Source organism: Fusarium oxysporum, chromosome 4 (assembly GCF_000149955.1).
Source record: "Fusarium oxysporum f. sp. lycopersici 4287 chromosome 4, whole genome shotgun sequence".
NCBI lineage: Eukaryota > Fungi > Ascomycota > Sordariomycetes > Hypocreales > Nectriaceae > Fusarium > Fusarium oxysporum.
The window spans coordinates 4,911,597-4,934,296 of record NC_030989.1 but is presented as its reverse complement, the minus strand read 5'-3'; the positions used below and the strand labels follow the sequence as shown (position 1 = coordinate 4,934,296).

Below are 22,700 nucleotides of genomic sequence, written 5' to 3'. Positions count from 1 at the left end.
GTGAACTGGACCAAAGATCTTGGTGCCTCATGCGCAACGTGGCGTGGCACAAGCAGCTCGACCTCCGACTGGTCTTCTTTATATAATGCTTTATTGGCATCTAGATAAGGGTTGAATTACAGTAAAAGTTGGAGACGAACCATGCACATATGAAAAATTAATAGGCTCAAGAACATGTGATTCTCAATTTATTCTTGCTACTGCCCGTCATCATGTTTGGAATAAAAGCAGCAATACACGCAGTATCATCCAAGTCAAGCAGTCAGTAATGGAGACGCGACATACATGTTCATAAAGCCCCTCTTCAGCCTACCCGGAATTCCAGCAAGGCTCTTCAACTGACCCACGTCACTCCATCCCAAGCCCTCGGCCAAGGCGCCCACGAAGCTTTGCTGTCCCTCTTCTTTCAGCGAAGGGTTCACCCAAGCCTCATGAATGTCTTCGTATCGCTGCTTCACAACATCATTCGGCTTAACTGGTTCCCATGCATTCTCAGCGGTAACCATGACAGGCAACTTCCGCTCTGCGGTCAGCTCTTGGAGGTCTGCGTCTGCAACCTTGTAAGCTGGGAATGGATCAGGAGACATGGTAGGCCTGGGTGCAGTGACTCTCACGCCTGTCATGAGAGGAGGGCTGCCATCATTGGTATTGAGCAAATCGTCGACGTTGTTTCCACTCTGGCGTGGATCAGTCCGGCGGTCATCTGGGATGGGTCAGCTAGGGTTTCCGAAGCGGTAAAGAGAACTTACATTTTGCCCATAGAGCGCTCGGAAGCATCTGGGTATATCTCTCGAACTGCCAGTCCTCTTCGCGGTCGATTCCATCCTCATGGATCACTTGAATTTGGAGGGTCGAACTCATGGGTGTTGTCAGTCCCATTGGCTTGCTGAAAACGTCACTGCCTTGAAAGATTGGAGTACCACTTTCGCTTGTCTTGACCGTACTTATGGCCATCTTGCACTCTGCAACAAACACAAAAGCACCAGCTCGGACAGTCCAGGGGTCTTCCTGTCCTCGCTCTGGTTGGTCATCAGGGTTCAACAATCCAGACTCAGCAAGGAAGTTATGTGCCTCATTCTTGGGTCTAGTCAAAGTGGACGCTACAATGGGCTCCTGCTGCTGTTTCCCTGTAACCAGGGCAGAGGCAGAGGCAAAGGATGATGCAGGCGAGTCCTGAAGAACAAGTTCGTAGAACTCGGACAGGCTGACAGGGTCGATCTTGGGGTGGTGATCGCCAAAATTGATATCGAAAGCAACGATCCAGAAGTCAACGTGAACGCGACCAGCAACAGGTGGTCCCCAGAGGTACAACTCAGCACCAATTTGGACTGAAATGCGAATGTGGATGAACCAGAAATCGATGCTGAATCCGACTCCGACTGAGACACCAGCTGACATGTCAAAGTAAAAGGGCCGATAATTGATAAGGAAATTGGCAAAGGCATCGAACCAGGCAGAGAGAGGTCCTGCTTTAAACGCAGCATGGAGACGTCCACCAGCCATGCATGCCTTGGTAGTGATGGCAAAATATGCTTCTCCAGAGATGGACAAGCCACCACCCAGGTCCCAGCTAATACCTAGCCGAGGGGGGTTAGGATAACCGACAGGAACGCGGAAAGCTTGGTGGTACCCGCCCAAGGAGAAGACAAAGTCTCCTATTCTGGCCCGATCAGCGAGCGGTGCATCAAACCAGTAGCAGAGAGCAAAGCCGCCGGTAAGATGGCAGTTGGGACTGAGGATGTATGAGCGGGGTGATAGCTGCGCCTCGATCTTGAGGAATCCATAGTCGAAATCCAAGACAGCTGCAATACCCAGTTCAGCATGGGCCAGCTTGAGTCGTGAATTGGAAGACGGAATGTCGCAGACTGCTGCAGCGAAAATGCCCAGCTTGACCGAGTCACCGAACTGTACAGCGACCACTGCGTCAACGCTCAGCATGCGGAACGCAGAGAGCTTCATGCCAATCGCGCCCCAGTACGTGCTGTCAAGTGGCTGAAACCATCCACCAGCTGAGGGGTCCACGAGTTCCATAAGCACTTGCTGCGCATTCTCGTTATCGCTGAGACGACCGCTGTTGATGAAGGGGAAATCCGACACTTGGTCCACTGAAGGCAACTTGACGCTGCTATTGTATCCAAAACCACCGCAGATTCCACTGATCTCAGCAAACGCAAGCGTCATGAGTGGACCATTGAGCTTTGCAAACACGAACACGCTCTGGAAACTTTTGCTGCTGTTTGGCAGCGTGATGACGCCGTAGAAGCCGGCTGCTTGGAACTGATAGGGACGGAAGCCGATGATCAGACCACCGGCGTAGTAATCCATGGCGCCATCATTGCCGTGCACGATGATACCAGCGATTGTCAATGGACGCCTGTCAAAGGATGCTGCCAAGCCATCGATGTTGACACTGATTGTTGGTAACTCGTCCAGTGTCTTGAATCGGGTGTTGAGGGTGAAGCCAAGAAGAGAGAATCCAATCGGTCCAAGCTGGAAGGTAGCGTCAAAGACGATCGACAGTGTCTTCGCTTTGTACTTGAGACTAACGTTGCTGATGGCCACCGGCCCTGTATCCTTTTTGAATGGCGCTTGGGCACTGGGACCTCCATCGTCCATTTCTTCCTCGGTGCGCCTTCTGCCCTTTTGCTCGGCACCAGAGACCAGGGCTTGGGAGGACGAAGGTTTGGGTGTCATGAAACCGTAGCTGAGCAGACACGCGCGCTCACCCTTGGCTATGTTGCGAATAATGACTGCGAAGTGACATCCAGACGGCACTAGAAGGTCGGTTGGCTGTGCCTTGTCAGGCTTAATCTTATCAGCAACAAGCAGCTGATCGCTTTTCAATACGCCGCTGTTGAGTAGACCAATATCCTCTCGCGTGAGCCCAGTGAGCTGTCCAGGTGCTCTTGGCGGTTTGGGATCCTGGGCGAAGAGGAAGTACAGCTCATCAAGTGGCTGGTACAGCGTACCGACGAGAGGGATCTCAAGTTTCATGTTCCCAAAGCCATAGATGGCTGCTTTGAATAGTCGCTTTGAAGGATCCTTGGGACCCCATTTGGTGCTGTGAAGCTGGGAGAATAGGAATTGAAGTTGGCCAATTTTGAGACTGGCAAGGAACTGGAATGACTCGATGTTGGAATCGTCTTTCATCTTCTGGATGTTGATACGGAACGCGTCCTGATTGTCGCCGACAATCAAGGTGTCGGAGACAAAGTCTGGTATGTCAAACGAAGAACCAAGAAGATCTGTCAAGATGTCGCCGATCGTGGCATTCCTCTCAGCTGGGTTGAGTGCTGCCGAGAAAGCAAAAGCCACTAGACGTGTAGGTGAAGTCGAGATTTAGTCTCAACCCCGCAAATGACCAAAGTCGCCAGAGATAGCGAACCTGCTGCTCACAGATTTTGTGTATTATTACCGCTCTGTTGCTCATATGGGGTACTCAACAGACAAAGGATTAATGGCAATGGAATTGATCAGCGGTCCAACATGGTCTTTCTCATCATCGTGGAAGAACTCGGCTAGCACAGCTGCATACAATCCATTGATGGAAGCTGTGAGCTCCCAGGACTTCTTAGCAGAGTTGTACCCGAGAGTTCCGACAAAGGAAGCAGGAAGATCGAACTCAGAATCCTCTGGAGGGTCGATCAGGACTGATATCCCAAAGTCAAAGGTAAACCCTGAGTTGCTGCCCCAGTTGAAGTAGGCAGCGAGAACAACCTCGCCGAGATAGGGTTGAGGAGCTGAACCTGGAGATGGCGGGTTTGCAGTCGCTTGGCAGCTAAGGGAAAACGATTCCTGTGATAACTCAATGGACGCAACGGTTATCTGGGAAGGCAGGGTGTCAGGGATATCGACCACTGTCTGGCCAGGGATCAGAGTGGCAATTTCGATAGACAACGCAGGTGAAGCCGTCAGTGGCTTCAAAATAGCCCACTTCTCTCCTTCTGGTTCCAGGTCCAGGTCATCGGATGTGTCAAAGTCTAGAAGATGGTCTCAATCAGCAACGAATTTGGAGAATTGCCGAAACATGGTACCACTTACCGTTCCATAGCTGTCCAGAAAGAGTACCATAAGTACCGCTAGACCGATTCCAATTGTACGTGACCAAGAAGACAGGAGTATCAGTGCTCTCACCACGGCCAAAGTTCGCAGAGACCTCGATGTCAAAAGAAAAGGACCCGAGTCTGGGATTCTGCGGATCCTTTCTTGTATCAAGTCCAATGCGCAGTCTTCGCAAATTGGCGGCCGGCAGAACCTTTTGTCCACCTTCTTCCTTGCCCAGAATTTCATTGACGATCGTCTCAACTTCTTCATCATCCGCAAGTCCAGCCAGCCAGCTCAGTATTCCAGCCAGTGGATCTGGGGAGAGGAACATGAAAGTAAAGTCAATCGTGGTAGCAGTGAATTCGACGCCTGCGAGCATAGAGACTGTACCTCCAGCGCTATTGAGGGAGCATTCGATACTGAATGTCACTTGACCATCGAAGAGAGGCTGCTCGCCGTTTTCTGTCACAGCCAGTAGCATTTTGCTCTTGTATACGACGTCTGCGCTCTCAATCACCAGGCCGTTTAAGGCAATTGAGAAGAGTTTCTGCAAGTCGTCGAACTCTGACAACTGGAACTGTAGACGGGTCTCGAGCCGTTTATCCGCTGATGGGACGAACCACAGAGCGTTCCTCTTGGGTTTTGCGTCAGCGGGAGGCTTGTTCAATGTCACTTCGAGGCCCAGGATGACAAGAGGGATGTAATCAGTCATCCCTTCTTGATTAGCGTTCTTGAAGACGTCCTTTACTGTGAACCCGGTGATATCTTCCATGTTGGCAAAGTCAAGACCACAAATCAGCATGTTGCCAGTAGAGTCAATGCCAGGTGCTTCAATTCGGGACCCTGTGTCATCGCCACCCAGAAGGCCGGTGGACCCAAATGTGAAGAGCAGAACATCGCTGGCGGAGCTGAATTCGAGTGGCCAGGGCTGAGAGAGGGAAAATTGAAAGCTTTCAATGCTCTTTGTTGCTGACCCATCGACGGTGATGGAGCCACTGGCATCGGCATCAAGGTTCTGAAACCATTTTATGGTCTCGTCAGAATCGTTGAAATTGGCAGTTGGGTTTGGCGCGTTGGATAAAGTGATGACTTGGTTGGAGTTTAAGCCAGCCACGAACTTATCCAGGTTACTTCCTGCTGCCAAAACCTGAATATTTTCACCGGGACTTTGACCCGCAGAGCTGGCATAGATGCTGTAAGTTGCAGCGTCGGATGGCCTCAAAGCCCTGTTAGAAGGATTACGATCATTGGAGTCTGACGAAATAGTCATTTTGCTGGCCAAGGGGAAAAATATCTAAAGAAAGAACTGAGAAGTTCTGTGTCTTGCGTACTGAATGCAAGACGCGGTGGGTGCTTGCTCCTCTTGCACCAGGAAACTGAGAAGATAGTATTGAAGGTTCAAGGGTAGTGTTGTGATATGAATTGGCAGAGAATTGGGGAGTTAACAAAAGGTTAGAATAGAAAGATGAAACAGCGAATGATTAGAATACGCAGGAGAAAGGAAGGACATTAGGATTCTTGTCGTGCTCAGTGCTGGGGACCATGATAGACCCTGAGAAACATGTTCCCGAATACGCTCTCAAGCAGGCCAGCAACTTGGTGTTGCCATTACAGCTTTCCGTTAAATGCATGTGGATCAATGCATGTACGTTTGGTTGATGGGGGGCGTGAGAAGTGTTTAGGCCTGTCTCACTGCGTCTCCACCTCATCTGCATGCTGCATGCGACTATCAGGTTTGTCTCAAAACCCCCACATCTCGATTGTTGGACAGGTTGTGACACAAGAATGCGGGTAGATCCAGATCTGCTGCCGTGCATGCGATACGGGCCGTGTTGGCTTGGCCCGAAAAGAGAAAAGAGGGGGAGGAAAGATGAGATCGACTGAGAAATCAAGGCATGATGAGGGGACATGTGAATCCGTCAGTACTTGCGAGACTGGTTTCTAATTTGGTCTACCAGATGGAGAAGGAATTTTAGCCGGCTTCTGGCTCAACGTTGTCTTGGTCTCATCATGAGATGCGGTAGTTGGAATAGACCATCGCCATAGCTCCCCCATCGAAGACTTGATTTGAACTCGGCCTTGTTCAGATACAATCGTTGCCGTACCGAGAACAAAAAACGTACGCCAATTGATCATCATGACTCAAGATACTGGAATTAAGGACTTTGAAGTCGCCTTGGTGCCCATGCAACTGGATGCATTCGTCCTGAATCCAGCTGTATGCGGTACGGGCAGTGATCAAGACACTACGGCGCGCATCTGTCCCATCACTCAACCCAACTACACTTTCTTGAGGCTTGATAGCTTCTTGCTCCAGAGTGATGTTCAAAATCACGTCGCTCTGCACAATACCGCCCCAGCCTCTATCAATTCCCGCTTGACTGACCTGGGTGGTCGTCCGGAGCCAAAACCGCTCCGCCATCGTCATGGCGTCTATGTCCATTGGACACTTCCCCGATTCTACAGATCGGGAGTCTCCTCAACCGATTCTGTACCAGAATCTAGAAAGAAGAGAGAGAGAATGCGACGGGGACTTGATGCTGCAACCACCACGGCCAGTGACAACTCCCCTCATCAAACCCCAGACTTTCTACAGCCTCCAACACGCTGGATCGTCATAAGAAAGCTCGAATTGGATAGCATCCAGCCATCGAGTGCCAAAGATGCTTTCAAAGGCCGAGAGTACGAAGCTTGGGTCGTTGAGAGCGATTATGTCTGGTCCTTGGAAGATATCCCCATCCAGGCAGATCTACAGACTGATGTAGCGCCATTCGTGCTCGGACACGCCGGCACTGATGTCAACATCAATGAGCAAGCTGAGGTCTTTATCGGGCGCAAGACACCATTGGCTGAGTGGACTGAGAATCCGAACCCCACTGTTGAGCCTCCAGACATCAGTCTCCTGCGAAGTGGAAACCAGCTCTTTGCTGACTTCCAGATGCACAATGCCAATGTCTTCAGCATCTTGGACAACTTCGAATATGGAGATAAAGAGGAGCCATCGTATCTGGACTACGCCAAATCCAGCTACTACGTGCTGGGATGGCATTGGAAAGATGCCGTTGATCCCCTATGGAAAGCGGGTGCCGAGTTTACTCATGGAGAGAACCTGCAGTCGCTATTCATGACACTTCAAGGGACAGATGAAGCAAATCCCGACCCATGGATGGATCTCAAAAGTCAAATCCGCATCCTCTGTCATGGTTGCATGTACGACGTGACCTGGGATCACGAGAACAAACCCAAGACTGTCCCAGCCGATGGATTCAACGATCGTCTGCGCGATCCAAAACAGGCTGCAGTCGCAGTTGGCACCACTCCAATGGATGCGTTATTAGCTTATTGTCACGCACGCGGCGACGCCAGCGGGGATTCAGAGGATGTCGCTAAACTAGAGGAAGATATCCTGGCCCTTGAATCTCTCCTTCAATCGCGCGATGATGGTGTCGAGGGTCAGAGAGAGGCCAAAGACTCAGTCTACAACTGGTCCTACGATCGCTCTCCAGGTGGCACGCGATATTTCTTCGCGGAGGCTGATGATAAGAGCACGAACCAGCCCAAGGAGCCTGACCCTCTAGCCATCCAGAGTATCAATCAATTGAACCTCACCCAGGCCCTGCTAGACTCTTGCAACCGAGCGATGCTGCAGTATCGCTGGGACATGTTTTCTCTCTGGTGGAAATATGCAAGTGATCTAGGTCAGAGTGATAATCAAGGAAATGACCAGAATGAAGCATTCAAGGCTGAAGCTGGCAGGATCTCGAGCCGTATTAATGGACTCCAAACCCGCATCGGACAGCTTGAATCACAGGTCGCCACTCTGTTAGGAAACAGCCTCTTGGCCACGGTGGAGTCGACAAGTGAGCCTGTCTTCTACGGTGGAAATGATCCCACCGTTCTCATCGGTGGTATCCCATCTGGTTGGGCGCTTGATTATCTCGATAATCTCGCTATTCGGGCCCCATATCAGACCATTCAAAACGATCAAGATCTACCCAGCAACCTTAACACTATCTCAAGTCTGGTCGACAACAAACTGCCCACTGTCTTGACAGCAGCTGCCAAAGCACTCATCACCGAATTTCACGCTCTCCGTCCTGGAGGCAATGACTCAGGTACACCAGGCGAAGGCAAATTCTATCCTCAATTCCATGACAAATTGACTACCGACAAGCGCTGGCGTGACCAATGGGGTGACAGACAGCCATGGTTTCCTCTCTACGCTGAGTGGGAGGTGGAATACACTCACATTCCGTTTGAGTTCTGGAGCTTAGATGAACACACCGCCCGTCACTCCGAGAACAAGCTGGTCAGATATGGAATCAGTGTTCCCTCTGATAGCGACACAACTCCACCACTTTGGGATGCTTTGTCCAAGTGGCAGGGCGAGAAGAAGCAGGACATTCGCGTCTTGTCTGGCCGTGTCTTGATTCTGCCTCAGCCCAGCTTTGCATTGGGTGCCAAGATCAAGCAGCTTTTCCAGAACACCCCGCCCAGTATTCTCGACGAGTATCTTCCAGAAGAGGATCGAGACAATCTCCTTGCAAACATCAGTGAATTGTCCTATCTCTCATCACCACTCTCGGGTTTCATGAGTGGCCTCGTCACGCAAGCAGAGGGCAGTCATCTCAAGCCCGAAAACAAAGTCGTCGGTCGCGACGGAGAGTCAAGCTCTGTCCTCACAGCAGCAACCTTTGACCCCGCTGGCCTGACACAGGACAAACTGCAGCTCATCGACGGTAACTCAGCGCTTACCCCGTACGCCGCGTTGGTCAACTTCACCGACAGTGAGCACTGCCCCTTCAAGCCTGTGACGCACGGCCAGTTCCGGTTCCGCAAGTTCAACGTCATCGACAAGTTTGGCCAGTCGCTCATGGCCATTGATCAGCGACCACGAAGGGATGGGCCACCGCCAATTTACCCCTGCATAAGCAACTTTTACGCGCCGCAAGAGGTCACACTAGATGGGCAGAAGTACGCGAATACGGTGATCAAGGATAACCCGGAGCAGTCTGAGTTTCTGCAGCTGCAACCGCAGATGAATCAGCCGGCGCGCGTCAACGCCAAGTTTGTCAGACGCATCGCTGATGATCCAAGTGGCAGCCCAGCTTCTCCAGGCGCCGCGACATGGCGCCCTGTCACGGAATGGGAGACGCCAATATGGGGTTGGGTCATCACCAACTATGCCGACTACGGTATACAGATCTTTCTCCCAGACGGTACATTCTACCGTGAGGTTCGCGTCGGCGGTCCTCTGGGGACTCTCCAGTCACCCAAATGGCTACCCTTCAGTCCTGATCCAGATGCACAGCCCACTCCTGATACACGAGAGCTTGATATCCTCATCTCCAAGTTGGCTGATCCGAAATATCTCCTCGGGTTCTGGGGCATGATAACGACGGCGCAGCAGAAGCTCCCTCCAGCTCCTGATTCATACGCGCAGTTCCTCAACTCCATCGTAGGGAAGCCACTTGCCCTCGTCAATACGGGCTGGTCCGTTGAGCTGAGCGGACCGCCTCTTGATATCCAAAGTACTCAGGTCAAGGTGGTTGATCCTGAGCGCACACTCCTGAAGCCATCGGATGCTGATGACAAAACCCCATACTATGAGCTCCAGCTACGGCTCGGAAATGAAGAGGCAGGTTACGATGGACTTGTCGGTTACTTTGACACAACGGGTCCTGGGTCTGATGAGTTGAACTATGATCAGATCAAGACCTTCTTCACTCCAGATGGCAACTCTACGGATCCATTGATTCGTCTTGATACCGACCAGTATCCAATCTTCAGTCCCTTCTGGCAGCCCCCATTCTCCGGTTCTTCACCCGCCATTGAGCCTCAAGCTTATGAGAACCAACGCAACGCCCAGATGTCAATCTTCGGCGCTATCCTAGATCCCTTCACACCCGTACACGCGTACTCATCCTTCCTACCAGCAGCAGAGCTGCTCCTACCACCGTGGACGTGGCAAAAAGCCATGGACACCATGACAGCCTTCTTCCACGCAGGGCCGTTGACCATGCCCGTCAACGATGTGCCTGGGTATCTTGAAGCAGAGAAGCTGACGAGTAAGAACGCTCGGGATATCCCAAAGCGTAACTTACTGCTGCCTTCTCTTGGTGGAGGAGACTGGAGTTGGTTTCAGCCGTATGCTGAGGACCAGGTCGCGGAAGGGGGAGATGAGGATCTACAGGCTGTTTATAATGCATTTGGTATTGAGAAGAAGGGTGATTTGATTAAGCCTGCGTTCCAGGATGGACCGTATGCTGCCGTTGAGGGGTTCTTGCAGTTAAGAAACCCGATCGTTGCTCCGAGTAATCCTCAGAATGCATGAATGGTCAATTTGTATTTACTCTAGTCCAGCAAGTCAAGGTCAATATGGAGTATGTTTCTTTTAATTGCAGTCAATATGAGAAGGGCCACAAACAGCTTCATAACAGAAGGTTATCATCGTTTTATCTCATATCTGTGCATATTCTTTATGTATGTGATGTTGTTTGTCACATTCACAAGACGGTCCAACTGCTCTATGAGTTTTGATTGCCAGCTATGCAAACTAATTGATCTCATCCGGGTAATGCACAAAGTAATCATCCTCCTCCTCATTCTGATCCCTCGCCACAAAGAACAAATGATTAATGCCATTGGCCCTCACCACAGTGAGCTGGCTATCCTGAGAAATGGTACGACTATCAATAAGTGTAGAGGTACCCCAAGTATTGTCAGTCCTGATGGTGCGCCTAATGCCACCGGCGGCGCCTCTGCCACAGTAGTAAAGAAAGACTTTGCTATTGTCAAATGCGACGGCTACTGGAGTGTTGCGCTGCATGTCTCCAGTTGAGGATATTGCAGTGCCGGCTTTGAGGCAATTAGCAGAAGTCTTCGAAAGATGGGAGCGAGATACTTACGTGAGCCGCTGTCGACGACATAATCTACAAGGTAACTTCCCTCGTAAATTACGCAGCGTTTCCCAGTTGTGTCATCGTACCAAGCAGCGGCGAAAGAGTTGATCCAGAGATCATGGGTCCATGTGAGGTCAGTGCTCCGTGAAGTCTGGAGGTCCAATTCTACAAGGGTTCTGCCGTTACCCATGTTCCTGTTGAAGGTTGTTAGCTGTCTAGCAATCGACTTCTTTCCAGTCCATATCGGTGCCTCACTCACCTGCTATAGTAGACCCAAGCATTGTCACCATCCCCACAGGCAGCCAGCGTAGTGTTGCCAATGGACACACTCTGGAGTTCCTTCTGGTTTGACTCGGAAATCTCTGATAGACTGTACGAATCATTTGGGGTGACTTTGAAAGGGTTGTCTGTTGTAAGAGCAAAGACCCTTTCTACGCCTTGGGAATTGACGCTTGCCATCTGAGATGGATTGAGGATGTACTGGTCATTTCCAACTTCCTGAGGCGTCTGAATGGGGTTCTCAGGATCTGCATCTTTTGTGCCTGACCATAACGCAAGACCGAGCTGGGCTTTCCCGGTGGAGTAGAAGAGTTTAACGACGCTATCGCTGGCGGTGGTCTTGTCGATTACTGTAGTGATGGGAGCCATAATTTACTTGGTTTCGTGGCAGTTTAGGGTGAGAGGCTTTTCGTTCAAGGAGAACTCATGAAGTCTCCTGTAACTTTGGGTGGGCAGTCCAAGAACCCCGTTCTTCTTCCCTCTTTCCTCAATGCCGTTCATTCTCTCGTCACGATCTTGGCTTTACTCACCGCATGCATCTTTCGTAACCTCACCAAGTCGAGATACGCACACTGCATGAGCTGAACAACCTTTGCTTCTCGGTAGGCTTTACCCCACTTCTGTATAACCGATAAGGCCATTGGCATCAAAGCATATAGTCTGGGATGTAGAATGGGTACAGTAAGTGAGACACGGCATGTGAAACAAACGGCAGAGAAACGATCTGTGCTAATCCACAGCGGCGCCGTCGGGCCGAATGAATGATTACGTATGTTTCGCGCATGTTTCACTTGACAAGTCCCTTTTTCATCTCCTGCATATCAGATCAGATCATGATTTCGATAGTCCTTGCTCGATTAGGAATAGGTTACATATTTCGATCTCGTTGTCACTTTACCCCGCCCGGGCCGCATCTGCAGGTCGGAACATTGATGGTGCTATGCATGAAATGTCTCTGGGGCTTTCATCCGATACGTTTATGCTGCCCATATAGCTTTGGGCAATACAGACACCCCTCTAGCATGATAAACTACAATCGCACAGCCTGTAAAAATATGCATCAGGCCTCCATTTGCTGTACCCCGAAGACGCAGCAGTTCTGCAATGCCTCCCGACACCTACACCCCGTTAATGAGATTTAGAATATGCAGATAATGCTTGAAACGGGTCAATTGTTCATCGTGGATGTATCCACCGTTGCCACAACAGGTGAAGCAGCGTTGTGCACAGGAGGCTTTTCTGACCAAGAGCGGGCAGCAAATATTGGCCGTTTTACATCGCTCACTTTCATGGCAATTATACCGCGTCTCTAGAGTCTCTCCCCAAGTCCCAGCTAAGAAACCTCCTGGACACGTCCACCATAGGCAAACCCACACAACTGAGCAAGAACAAGACACCATGGGCATCTATCCAGGAGGCAAGAGTACACGCATAGACTCTCCTCGCCATCTAACAATACGGCACTCTCGCCGCGTTGTCGCCGCCAATCGCGCTGATGCCCGTCTCAACGCTTTCCAGTCCATGACCGTCCTCGCAGACGGCAAGATCGTCGAGGATGAGATTGATCCATTGCCCCCAGGCGAACAAAAGCTGAATTCATTCTGGGCCCCAGGCATCGAAGCGGGCCCCAAGCACATCATCTCAGTAAAACAAACCATCCAAGCAAACGGCGAACAACTCAACTTGGAGGCAGAGCAGCCTTTCTACGTTGATGCACCGCAATTCTCCCTGCCGGATGGAAGCGTCCACTCGACATATCCTCCAGCAGGCTACAGCGATGATCATAGAATCCTGCCGCATGTCGTCTTGACAGATCCGCACCTCCCGTGGGAGAGGTTGGGAAGTCCAAAGGGCGGGACCAACATGGATCTCAAGGCGCAGATGAAGAGAGTAGCCTTGGGCGCGGATAAGGCAAGCAGCATACCGCGCAACCGTGTGCCATGGCTTGTCGTGCTTGCATTTTCCCAAGACGAGCTTCGACTGCCCCCGGAGGATCTGGACGGTGCAGGCAGTATCTTCAGCGGTACTAGCGATGGCGTTCTCAAGCCCGTCAAGCAGTCATCCACAATGACAGTCAACATGAGCATCGATGACTTGTGGAAGCTAAAGTCTGATGTGACAACACCAATCACTGACAGACTCGGACCACCTTCTATGAAAGATAGCCGTGGGGACTTCATCTTCGTACAGCCAGGGCTTTTCACCAGTCTCTTCTCGACATTTGACGATAAGGGTAATCGAGTCAAGGGCAGTGGGCCGGATACATCACAGTACAAATACCTTTCCCACGTGCGCAAGATCAACGGCTCTGGAATGGCTCTCGCTGGTGTTGAGGACACAGCTGTCTTTAGCATCGTCGTCGGCAACAGATCGGGACCGCTTGACAACGTCATTCCAACCACCATGTGCGCACATCTAGTATCCATCGAAGGCGTGGAGGCCATGAGTTATCCGGGCCAGAACCACCGCTATGTTGCCCTCTGCTCCCTTTATAGCTGGAACTATACAGTCCTCCCACCAAATACACTCAACGTACCAGATGCTTTTGAGAATCTGGGTCGCACTCTCGATGTGTTGCGAGCCCCGGATGAAGTCATAGCGCCTCTGAAAGCGTCTGCAGACAAAGCCCAGCAGCTTGTTGGTCGCCGTCTGAGCGATGGTTATACTTTGGTCAAATACCGCGTTCAAACAGGCGAGGCAACTGTAGCGCTGTATCGAGGTCCTTTCACTCCCACTTATGTGCCTACCTTGGAGCATCTGACCAAATGCTCAACCTCGGGCGTGGACTTGCAAATTCTTGACAAGAATTTGGGCATCATGGATGTGACATACTCTGTGGCCTGGCAGGTTGGCCGTACTATGGCCCTCGGTGATCAAGCCTTTGTTGCTGCGCTGGGACGTGTCAGAACAGCAGTGCACGCCGCCGCAGCGAAGCGAGTCAAGATCAATGCCGTCAAGGAGGTTAAGGATACTGCATTTCGCACTCGCGATGATCTTCTCAAGGATCTTTCCTCCATGGTCAAGGGACTTGCAGATATCCATCTTCAGAAGCGTGGTTCTGAGCCTCAAGAGCCTGGGGAAGCACCTGATCAGAGAAAGCCTGGCAGACCCGTGTTCAGGCATGGAGGAGCCAAGCGTCGATGGCATCACAAGAAGCTCCAGCGTCGCGATCGACCGACGCTCTCCTTTGCTTCGCCTCTCTTTGAGGACAAGTACCCAGCTGCTGCGCTGGATTCTGTTCGCAAACTGGCTTCAAGTCGATCGGGCGACCCTTACGATGAGACAAATGATCCGCAATCCTCAGACTGGATGACGGTACTCTCATGGTTGATCGACAGGATGTTTCTCGCCGGTGTACCAGCGCACTATCTCATACCTGATCCGAGTTACCTCCAGCCCGAGAACTTACGCTTCTTCCATATCGACAGGAACTGGGTCGACGCCCTCATCGATGGCGCTCTATCCCTCGGCAACCATTTCGGTACTGACGAGGACCGCGTCGCTATCAAGAAAGCACTCAATGACTACATCGGTCGTACACCTGATGGAATGGGCCATCGTGTCCAAATACCTGCTTATGGCTTCTACCTCCGCTCAGACCTGGTGACCATGTTTCCCGATCTGCGCGTCGAGGTCTTGTCCAACGATAGCGCCCTCAAAGCCGCTGGTCAGGATCCCCCAGCTGGTGCACCTCTTTTGCGGCATGAGATTGTTGCGGATGGCGTCATGATGGCGTTCATGGACCGTGTCCCTGGTTCTGCTCAGTTTTCATCCCTCGTGTTCACGCAGCCGGCGCACCAGCAGCGGTTTGCTGTTGCTCGTGGCCTTGACACTGCCGAGGTCAAGGTAAATATCAGACGGCAGTATACTGTTGACCAAAGCACTAGGGAAACAGATAAGGACAGACACAAGGCACTCAAAGAGATCATATACACTCCAGCCGAGGAGAAAAACATCTTCATATGGAACTCTGTACCCAACCAAAGTCTCAATGACTTGCGTATACTACGCCTTCCCGCGTTTGCAGATGTACAGCTCAAAGTGTTGCAAGATATGATGGGGAAGCAAGAAGGAACTGGCAGACCTTACTTTGCTGATGACGCTTCGACTTCTGCACTGTTTGCAATGCAACTCAACGATCCCATTTATAACCTGACCATCAACATGGCTAAGCGTGCTACGGCTGCGCAGGCGATAGCAGGCTTGGCTCCTCCTGACTTGGGAGACGGAAGCCCGGAGTTGAGAACTATCAACATGATGGAAGCCGTTAGGGTCAAGAACCTTTCTGCCCGTGGTGCGGACGTCTCTGCAGCGCCAGTAGAGAATGATCCAGATGATGAAGATGAGTACAATGATTCAAGTCATGAAGATAGCTTCGTGAGAGCTGCGGACTACGTTTCTCCACTTGATGTGCTCTCAAACTACCTGTCACCTCATGTTCGAGCGATGCCACTTCATCAAGGCCCAAGTGTCAGCGACCCAGACAACATCCCCACCAACGCCCATCAGAGCCAAGTCGGAACTCGTACCTATAAAGCCAGACCACCTGGATCCGAGCCCGCATCAGCACCCCGATTCCTCATACGCGTCAGCAGCAACTTAGCCGACAATCACAGCCAAGTCGTCCTAGATAGTTTCAATCTTCCCCAAGACCTCATTTTCTCAATCGTCCTTAAACAAAGCGATATCAACCAGTACTTACTCATGGAAGTCACCATTGACATAGCACTTGGTTTACCAAACGATGCCACATACGCTTTGATGTCGAACTACACTGGACCTGGTGCACATATGTTGACGAACCTGCGCTTCAATGTGATTCCAACGACTTTTTACGACCAGAATCAGGATAAGTACTATTTGCGCATTCGGTTACTTCCTAGGGCTGAGAAGGGCTGGGTCATGGCGCCGGCTGTCCCTGAGTTGAGCTTTCTGCTTGGGTTGGCTAGTATCAATACTCCAGGGCGTGGTACCGCAACTGCGACTATCCAGTCTCGGGCGAGATATTGCAGGAATCCTGCACTCCCTTTGGTGGAGCCGAACGTGATGATAGTGGACAATCCTCCTCTATCTGTGGAAGTGGTTAAGCATTAGGGAGAATGGAAAGAAGTGGTCTCGTATTGTCAGTAAAAGGATCGAAATGCTGGGCTTTCGCCATTGTATTACAATCATGGGTCTTTCCTAGGATTCTGTTACTTCCTTTAAGAAATTGTATACACAAAACGCCTGTTTTCGAGAAGTGAACAGCCATTTTCACGCGCTACATCTAACCATCAGTCTCTGCTGTACCTGTTAATAGACACCAAACTGAACCCAAGCAGAGCAGTGGTATTAAAAATGGAGATTCTCTCTTCTCTCTGTTTCATTGCTACTTCAGGTCACCTACATTCCGTCGGCGCCAAGAACTGGTAAACCTCGTTTAAAGGATTGGGAGTCATTTGCCTATAAGGGTATCGTGAGACGGGCGCTTTGTCTCACATCTGCAGACGACACTGTCCATTTTTGATCTACTGCATAAGACTTCCTCGGCCATAGACCTGCATGTGTCACATGTCACATCTAGGGTGTTCAGATCATGATGTTGTGATGAGTTGCAGATCCCCCACGGTCCAGAGACATACAAGTGTCCCTGCTCAGCCGCAACGATGATATGTTGCATTTCTTTCCAATACATGCCAGTAGTCGGTGTTCCTGATCTAGCAAAGAGTGACTATACATATGCGGTCCGTCGGTGACTATGCAGATGCTCCAACCACCCGTCTGAAACACGGCAGATGTTTTTCTGCATGTCTCAGCCATTGATTGGCAGCCTATGCTATTACTCCGTCTGATACAGGAGCTAACTCGATTCCCTGTGCCGACTGCAAGCGCACAGAGCTTGTAATACAGCCATGCCCGATTGCAGTAAAGCGAAGAGCTGGGCCAAGAGCATGCCAAGATCGATGTATGGAACTTTTTGTATGCAGACATTGCATTTGTGACATGTACTACATGAGCAGTAAAGCAAAGGTAACCAGGTGTCAACCGTTTTTCATGTCATATCATTGCTATCTCGATTAAGCTCCATACAGTAAGCACCCTGCTCATGCACCAATCTAAGAACGTCGAGGCATCAACGTCATTTCTACCTTTCCGCGACCCGCGGGCTTGCGCATCTCGGCTAGAATATCATCGCGACTAGTAGGCTTGGTGTACTTGTACACGTCATTCGTGGGCATACTCCACATGTAGATTCCATTTGCGTCCTGGAACAGGTAGGCGTCTCCTCCTTCCTCCCTGTCTTTGATCATAAGACCCTCCGGGTTGGTGATACCGACAGCGGCTGCAGCCAACCTACCACTCCCTTTGTCCCCCCAGTAGAAGTCCTTCTCCATCTCTTCGGGGTCAGTAGTCCAGTCGTCGGGGACAAGATTTGTGGGGATACACTGGTGAGCCGGTCAGAGAAAGCTTGTACTGTGCAGCAAGTAATACAGACCCAAGACATGCAAGGGGGAGTTGATCCTACATACCATTCTTGGGCAGCTGAGATTGGTTCAACGGGTCGGTACTTCTCGTTGCGGCTCGGGCTGAACCAGGGGGGTGAGGTATGCTTGCAAGAGAAGAGTTAGATCGGAAAGATGAAGAACGGGGGCCTGTATTTATGTGCAAATCTTTATCACGTGCATTTGTCAAAGGGGGAAGGGGCGAAATTGTATGCCACAGCTTTAAAAGCGAAACTGTTCTTTCCTACCTCTCTTTATCCACAGACAGCAGTAGGAATCCTGATAATTAGGGCTCATCTCACTTTTATTTAGTCATCCACCAAGAACATAAGCATGCCAGGCCAACCATTCGCCCTTCTGGAACCTCGTTGGGCAAATCCGGGGGAAGGTTGGTTCCGTGCAGCTTATAAATGGAATAGAGACAAGGTGTGTACTGTAGCCTCTAGCCGAGTACTTGCACTAGGCTCCATCTCTTTCTCATGCCTTTATTTCAGGATGGGCTCAAGGCTAATGCTGTAGTAGATCTTTGAATGGATGAAGGAGACCGCTGACGCAGGTGGAATCAAACCCGGAGATAAAGAATTAGGTACTCTCCTTACGGAAATTCACAATCGTGTGGTCCTTCTTTCGTAAGTCTTGCACATTTTTACCTACATTTATGGATTTCAGTGCCTAATTACTGACCAAGGCAACAGGCTCGAGAAGGGGAGTCTGTACAAGGACATAACAAAGCAACCATCATCGCATATTGCACGACTGATGAACCGTGACTGGAAAAAGGATGATGAAACATCATCCAAATTCATCGTCAGTGGTTGGTACTACAGGCATAGTCCACGGGCTTCATTAGGTCCAGTACCGCAATGGTGGTGCCCTTTCGATCTACTTGGTCTTTTCCTTAGCCTCCTGGGACCAGCGCCGGCCTCTGCTGACAAAAACAACTTCTACCTCCCTCTCACAGCAGTCTACGGGCGTTGGTGTTCCCGTATCGCGGGCGAAATAGATATTAATTGGAAGTGGAAGCCAAGTATTCAAGGCGAGGGTGATCTGCCGTTTGTTTTCCAATGTACATGGTATCTTGAAGTCGACAAGACCACCAAGCAGCATTGGGGGCAATACTTTCTGGGGGCATCCAATGCCGGGGACAAGTTCGAAACGGATGTGAAGCTTGACACATATACGGGATCCTGGAGGGAGCGTGCACAAGAGGCCCGTTTTGATATGCTATTCAGATGTCAGAAAGTGCCCATGGTTCAGGTAAACGACTTCAAAAACAAGGCAGCTCCCAACATGGAGAAGAAGGCCGATCGCAACATGGTACCGTACGGAAACTGCGCCGAAACATACCCATTCGCTATCAGATTCTTGGCGTATGTATGCTCGCATCGCGGAGATTCTTTTCTATTGCTAATCAGTTCCCAGAGATAAAAAGCAAAACCAAACTTCAATGACTGGCCTCGCTCTCAAAAGCAAATTCATGGAAAAGGCGGAGTATCCCGACTATGAAGAATACTCTACCAGTGATGTTTGGAAGAACTTAATGGCTCCTTGTGCTAATTGCAAAGTGCTTCTTCAGAATGCCGGGGCGTTGGAGTCGCAGTTTGCCGCAAACCTAGATAAGACCAAGGCTCCCAAACGACCAAAGTCAATGCTGGAAGGTGAGGAGCTGTTAGTCGAGAATAGGACTTTGGAAAAAGAGAAGCACCAGGCTTTACTCGCAGTTTCGTAGCTAGAGCAAGGGCTGTTTAATTAGGGTTATAGGCTTGATTTCAAAGACGGTAATATACGCTGTTTCAAATATAACTGCATCCAATTTGCGCGCCTCTTGCCAGCTGGACTAGTTACATTTATTACATTATCTACTGCCTTTGCTGTGCTATCTGCGGCAGCTATCTCGACAGTACGGTTGGCTAAATCCCCCTTGCAATTATGGAGTCTTTCTCAGCCCTGGCTTTACCTATAATCCTACAGGAATGGTGGTGTGATCCCGAAATACCAGATACAGAAATACCTCGAGGTAACCCTTCTGTCATTACGTGTTTGTGCCTCCAAAAGTGCCTTTGCAAACACCGAGAAAAACTCTCCCCGATAGACACGATTCTGGATTTTAGCAAGCTTCTCCACGGCCCAGTTGGTCTGTTCCTTGTCTGTACTTTCTATAGCACAGAGGAATAATGGTCTCAGATAGCCAGGATTAATCCCCCCTGATTCACCCTCGCAATCGTCCAGAATCTCCTTGATCCTGTGTAAAGCATTCCTCGAATCTGCCGTCTGAGACACGGGATCGCCGAGTTGTCTGCCTATATCAATGAACTCAGCATGATATGCAGCCTCACAAACATTGATGAGACTTGAAATCATGTTTGCGATTCGGGGAACCATTTGAGAGCGCAAATGCTCTGGGGATTGACACTGCGTGGCGCACCGTCTCTCCCACAATGCTCGAAGTCGGGCTTTTAAACTTGCCATACGCTCAACAACCTCCTGCTGGTCTTTACGTTTCGTGCGTGAACGATGGTAAAGTGAAAGTTTGGCAATTTCTCCAGATAACGTTTGAAGTTGATAATAGAAGTCGAATATTGGACCGCTCAAGACCTCGTATAAATGGTTGGATATCTCTGGCTCTTGGCTGACAGGAGGCCTGAGGATCGGTATTGGGCTCGTGAAATTAGGGAGAAGACTAACTACCCTCTCGGATAGCAGACCCATTGCTCCACCTCGAAAGGAGGCTGAATAGAGAATCTTCAACCAGGTAACTATGCGGATGCAAAGCTCCGAGCGTGAAGACTGATTCTGTGTCCAAGCTTGCAGCCTCTGAGTGAAGATCAATCTTGGCTCTCTCAGGTATGGCACGATATCTCCAGAGTGCATTAACTCAAACATACACAACAGAAAGACGGCCACTAAGACAAGGTCAAAGTCCTTGCCGTCATCTTCCAAGAGCTCTTCGACATTCTTCCTCGCGGAGTGATAGTGAGATAGTGATTCAGACGTCGAAAGCGCAAAGACGTGTCCACTGCATAGAGTTGCGACAGCTGTGATACCGGAAGAAATAGCCAGACATGACTTTCCCAGATGTACGATATGCTGCTTTGCTAGTTTCCAGTTTATAGGGTCGAATGGCGTGATTCCAGGGCATTCTACGGTATCAAGGAAGAGTTCCGTCATGTACGGGGACTGGGTGCGGAGGGTAAGGATATCAAGCGTTGTAGTCAACTCAATATCTCGTGATATCAAATTCAATGGCGACTCATCGCGCTCGTAGTTGTCGTCCACGATAGGAACTGCACTTCGGCATTGAAGAGCTTTCTGTAAGCAAGCAGTGACATCTACATTTGTCCTGCCCTCGTATAGAAAAGGGGTTTGGTTCGTTCTCTCAGTCGAGAGCACCCTTGATGTTCCTTGAAGCTCGTACTCATCTATAAGTGATGGACTTGAGTGGGACTGGTTGATATCATGTGCCTCCGATGCTTGAGGTATACCCTCAAAGTGGAATGATGATGGTTGACCGGGTGGCGAGTTATCGGCGCTGGCAGTCTGCCGAAAGACTCTCCGGGGCTTGTATGTGCATTGACGTTGTACCCGCGTGCAGTTATTACAGACAGGTTTGGCCTCGTCGCATTTGACTTTCCGGGCTCGGCAAGTGAGACAGCCACTCCGGACCCGACCACGATAGCCTTGGTGCCTCGTTGTCTGCATGATTGTCGGTCGTCGTTATAGACTGAAGAGGAGCGCACTAAAAATGGCCCAACACCTCAACGCGGGTCGGCTGCGTGCCGAGATTCCGCTGCAGTGCTCGTAACGAGATGAAGAGGTTCATGATATCGTCAATCCAATTCATTCCCCATCACGAGCCTTGCGCGTAACAGATCGAACCCTGGGCGATGACCATGTGCGTGTTTGATAGGCTCAGAGGAGAAGTGCAGATTGCGGGGCTTATCTGCAAGCGACGATCCTTATCTGTAAGCGAGAGGCAAGATTCTTTCTTATCTGTTTTGTCGTTTACTGCCCCACTTCGGGTTGGAATAACCTCAAGGATGCGAAACTACCCTGCAGAACGGAAGTAAGAGCGACGTATTTCACGTACCCATCAGGACCAGAGGGAAGATTCGTATGAACGATCTTTGATATTAATTAAAAGTGGGTTTTATTATATTTCTTATGCTTTCATCTACTGGTACGTTGGGCGCTTTATTATAATCCTTGAGATTTCATGAATCTTTTCTGGTTGAGTCTCGAATCTGTTTTGTTCTATTTCATGACCCACTCTACCGTCGAAATGAACAAAGGTATACATATTTTATGGGCATGATAAATATTATGCAGAACTTACGTGTCTATATCATGTTGCCCTGTCTTCCTTCTAACTGTCGTTCCAATACCGGCCTCCAGCTAGCCAAGTCTCTGACCGCAAGCCCCTCGATCTTCGCTTCGTCGTCCCATAACCTCAATTGGCACATTTCCTTACACCACTTATCAGAACCAAACTCACCCATCTCATCATCGTTCATCGGTCCACCCTGATAGGCAAGACTCTTCTTGCTTGCATCGGAAAGCTTGCCCAAGTACCTTTTATCCACTGCACACAAATACCGCTTGGCAGCAACGTGTGATTCCACAAGACGGGCAACTTTCTCAGAAAAGCCCAGCGCAAGAACGAATTGTGCACCCAATGTCTCATGGCCGACTCTACCAACACTTGTGCCTGTTGCTTGTCCGCCGAGGTTTTTGGCTTCACCTCCGGTGAGTTTGCGGAGGTCTTTGGCGGGTGCGTATTGACCGATGTCGTGGAGCAACGCGGCAACTTGTGTGGCTTCGTCTACTGGTGGTGATGCTGCTGCAGCTTGGGCAGCGCATTGAAGGGAATGCTGGAGTTGAGAGATAGGTTCTCCAATGTATGGTGTGTTTTCGGAGGCTTGAAGAACCGATATAACGTACTCAGCCACGGAAGATGGCGTGGGGACTGTTGGAAGTTCCATGACTGCGTTGACTG

The 22,700-nt window shown here is 50.3% G+C and overlaps 7 protein-coding genes across 8 annotated transcripts; 3 read left to right on the top strand and 4 right to left on the bottom strand.

Moving 5' to 3' along the window:
• Nucleotides 1-254: 254 nt before the first annotated feature.
• On the bottom strand, nucleotides 255-5,314 carry FOXG_04614 (uncharacterized protein; the record flags this gene model as incomplete). Its single annotated transcript, XM_018382642.1, has 5 exons — nucleotides 255-616; nucleotides 750-3,293; nucleotides 3,363-3,388; nucleotides 3,449-3,980; nucleotides 4,042-5,314. 5 exons carry the CDS (start codon nucleotides 5,312-5,314, stop codon nucleotides 255-257), a joined length of 4,737 nt encoding a protein of 1,578 aa, XP_018239391.1.
• Nucleotides 5,315-5,908: 594 nt separating this feature from the next.
• On the top strand, nucleotides 5,909-10,513 carry FOXG_04613 (uncharacterized protein). The gene has a single exon (XM_018382641.1). It carries the CDS (start codon nucleotides 6,182-6,184, stop codon nucleotides 10,376-10,378), a length of 4,197 nt encoding a protein of 1,398 aa, XP_018239390.1. The 5' UTR covers nucleotides 5,909-6,181; the 3' UTR covers nucleotides 10,379-10,513.
• On the bottom strand, nucleotides 10,412-11,890 carry FOXG_04612 (uncharacterized protein). Its single transcript, XM_018382640.1, has 3 exons — nucleotides 11,206-11,890; nucleotides 10,953-11,140; nucleotides 10,412-10,902 (listed from the first exon to the last, which is right to left on the bottom strand). The coding sequence occupies exons 1-3, from the start codon at nucleotides 11,592-11,594 to the stop codon at nucleotides 10,601-10,603; spliced, it is 879 nt and encodes a 292-aa protein (XP_018239389.1). The 5' UTR covers nucleotides 11,595-11,890; the 3' UTR covers nucleotides 10,412-10,600.
• A 210-nt stretch (nucleotides 11,891-12,100) lies between these two features.
• Nucleotides 12,101-16,568, top strand: FOXG_04611 (uncharacterized protein). Its single transcript, XM_018382639.1, has one exon. The coding sequence runs from the start codon at nucleotides 12,411-12,413 to the stop codon at nucleotides 16,317-16,319; it is 3,909 nt and encodes a 1,302-aa protein (XP_018239388.1). The 5' UTR covers nucleotides 12,101-12,410; the 3' UTR covers nucleotides 16,320-16,568.
• A 669-nt stretch (nucleotides 16,569-17,237) lies between these two features.
• On the bottom strand, nucleotides 17,238-17,820 carry FOXG_04610 (uncharacterized protein). 2 transcript variants are annotated; one of them, XM_018382637.1, is made up of 2 exons: nucleotides 17,701-17,820; nucleotides 17,238-17,650 (listed from the first exon to the last, which is right to left on the bottom strand). In XM_018382637.1, the coding sequence occupies exons 1-2, from the start codon at nucleotides 17,707-17,709 to the stop codon at nucleotides 17,321-17,323; spliced, it is 339 nt and encodes a 112-aa protein (XP_018239386.1). In that variant the 5' UTR covers nucleotides 17,710-17,820; the 3' UTR covers nucleotides 17,238-17,320. The 2 variants fall into 2 exon arrangements, with proteins under 2 accessions (XP_018239386.1, XP_018239387.1); XM_018382638.1 differs by having other exon boundaries at nucleotides 17,735-17,820.
• FOXG_04609 (uncharacterized protein) lies at nucleotides 17,546-19,659 on the top strand. Its single transcript, XM_018382636.1, has 4 exons — nucleotides 17,546-18,133; nucleotides 18,230-18,336; nucleotides 18,403-19,077; nucleotides 19,130-19,659. Exons 1-4 carry the CDS (start codon nucleotides 18,041-18,043, stop codon nucleotides 19,434-19,436), a joined length of 1,182 nt encoding a protein of 393 aa, XP_018239385.1. The 5' UTR covers nucleotides 17,546-18,040; the 3' UTR covers nucleotides 19,437-19,659.
• On the bottom strand, nucleotides 19,623-22,686 carry FOXG_18859 (uncharacterized protein; the record flags this gene model as incomplete). Its single annotated transcript, XM_018398999.1, has 2 exons — nucleotides 19,623-21,400; nucleotides 22,090-22,686. The coding sequence occupies 2 exons, from the start codon at nucleotides 22,684-22,686 to the stop codon at nucleotides 19,673-19,675; spliced, it is 2,325 nt and encodes a 774-aa protein (XP_018239384.1). The 3' UTR covers nucleotides 19,623-19,672.
• Between the last annotated feature and the right edge of the window lie 14 nt (nucleotides 22,687-22,700).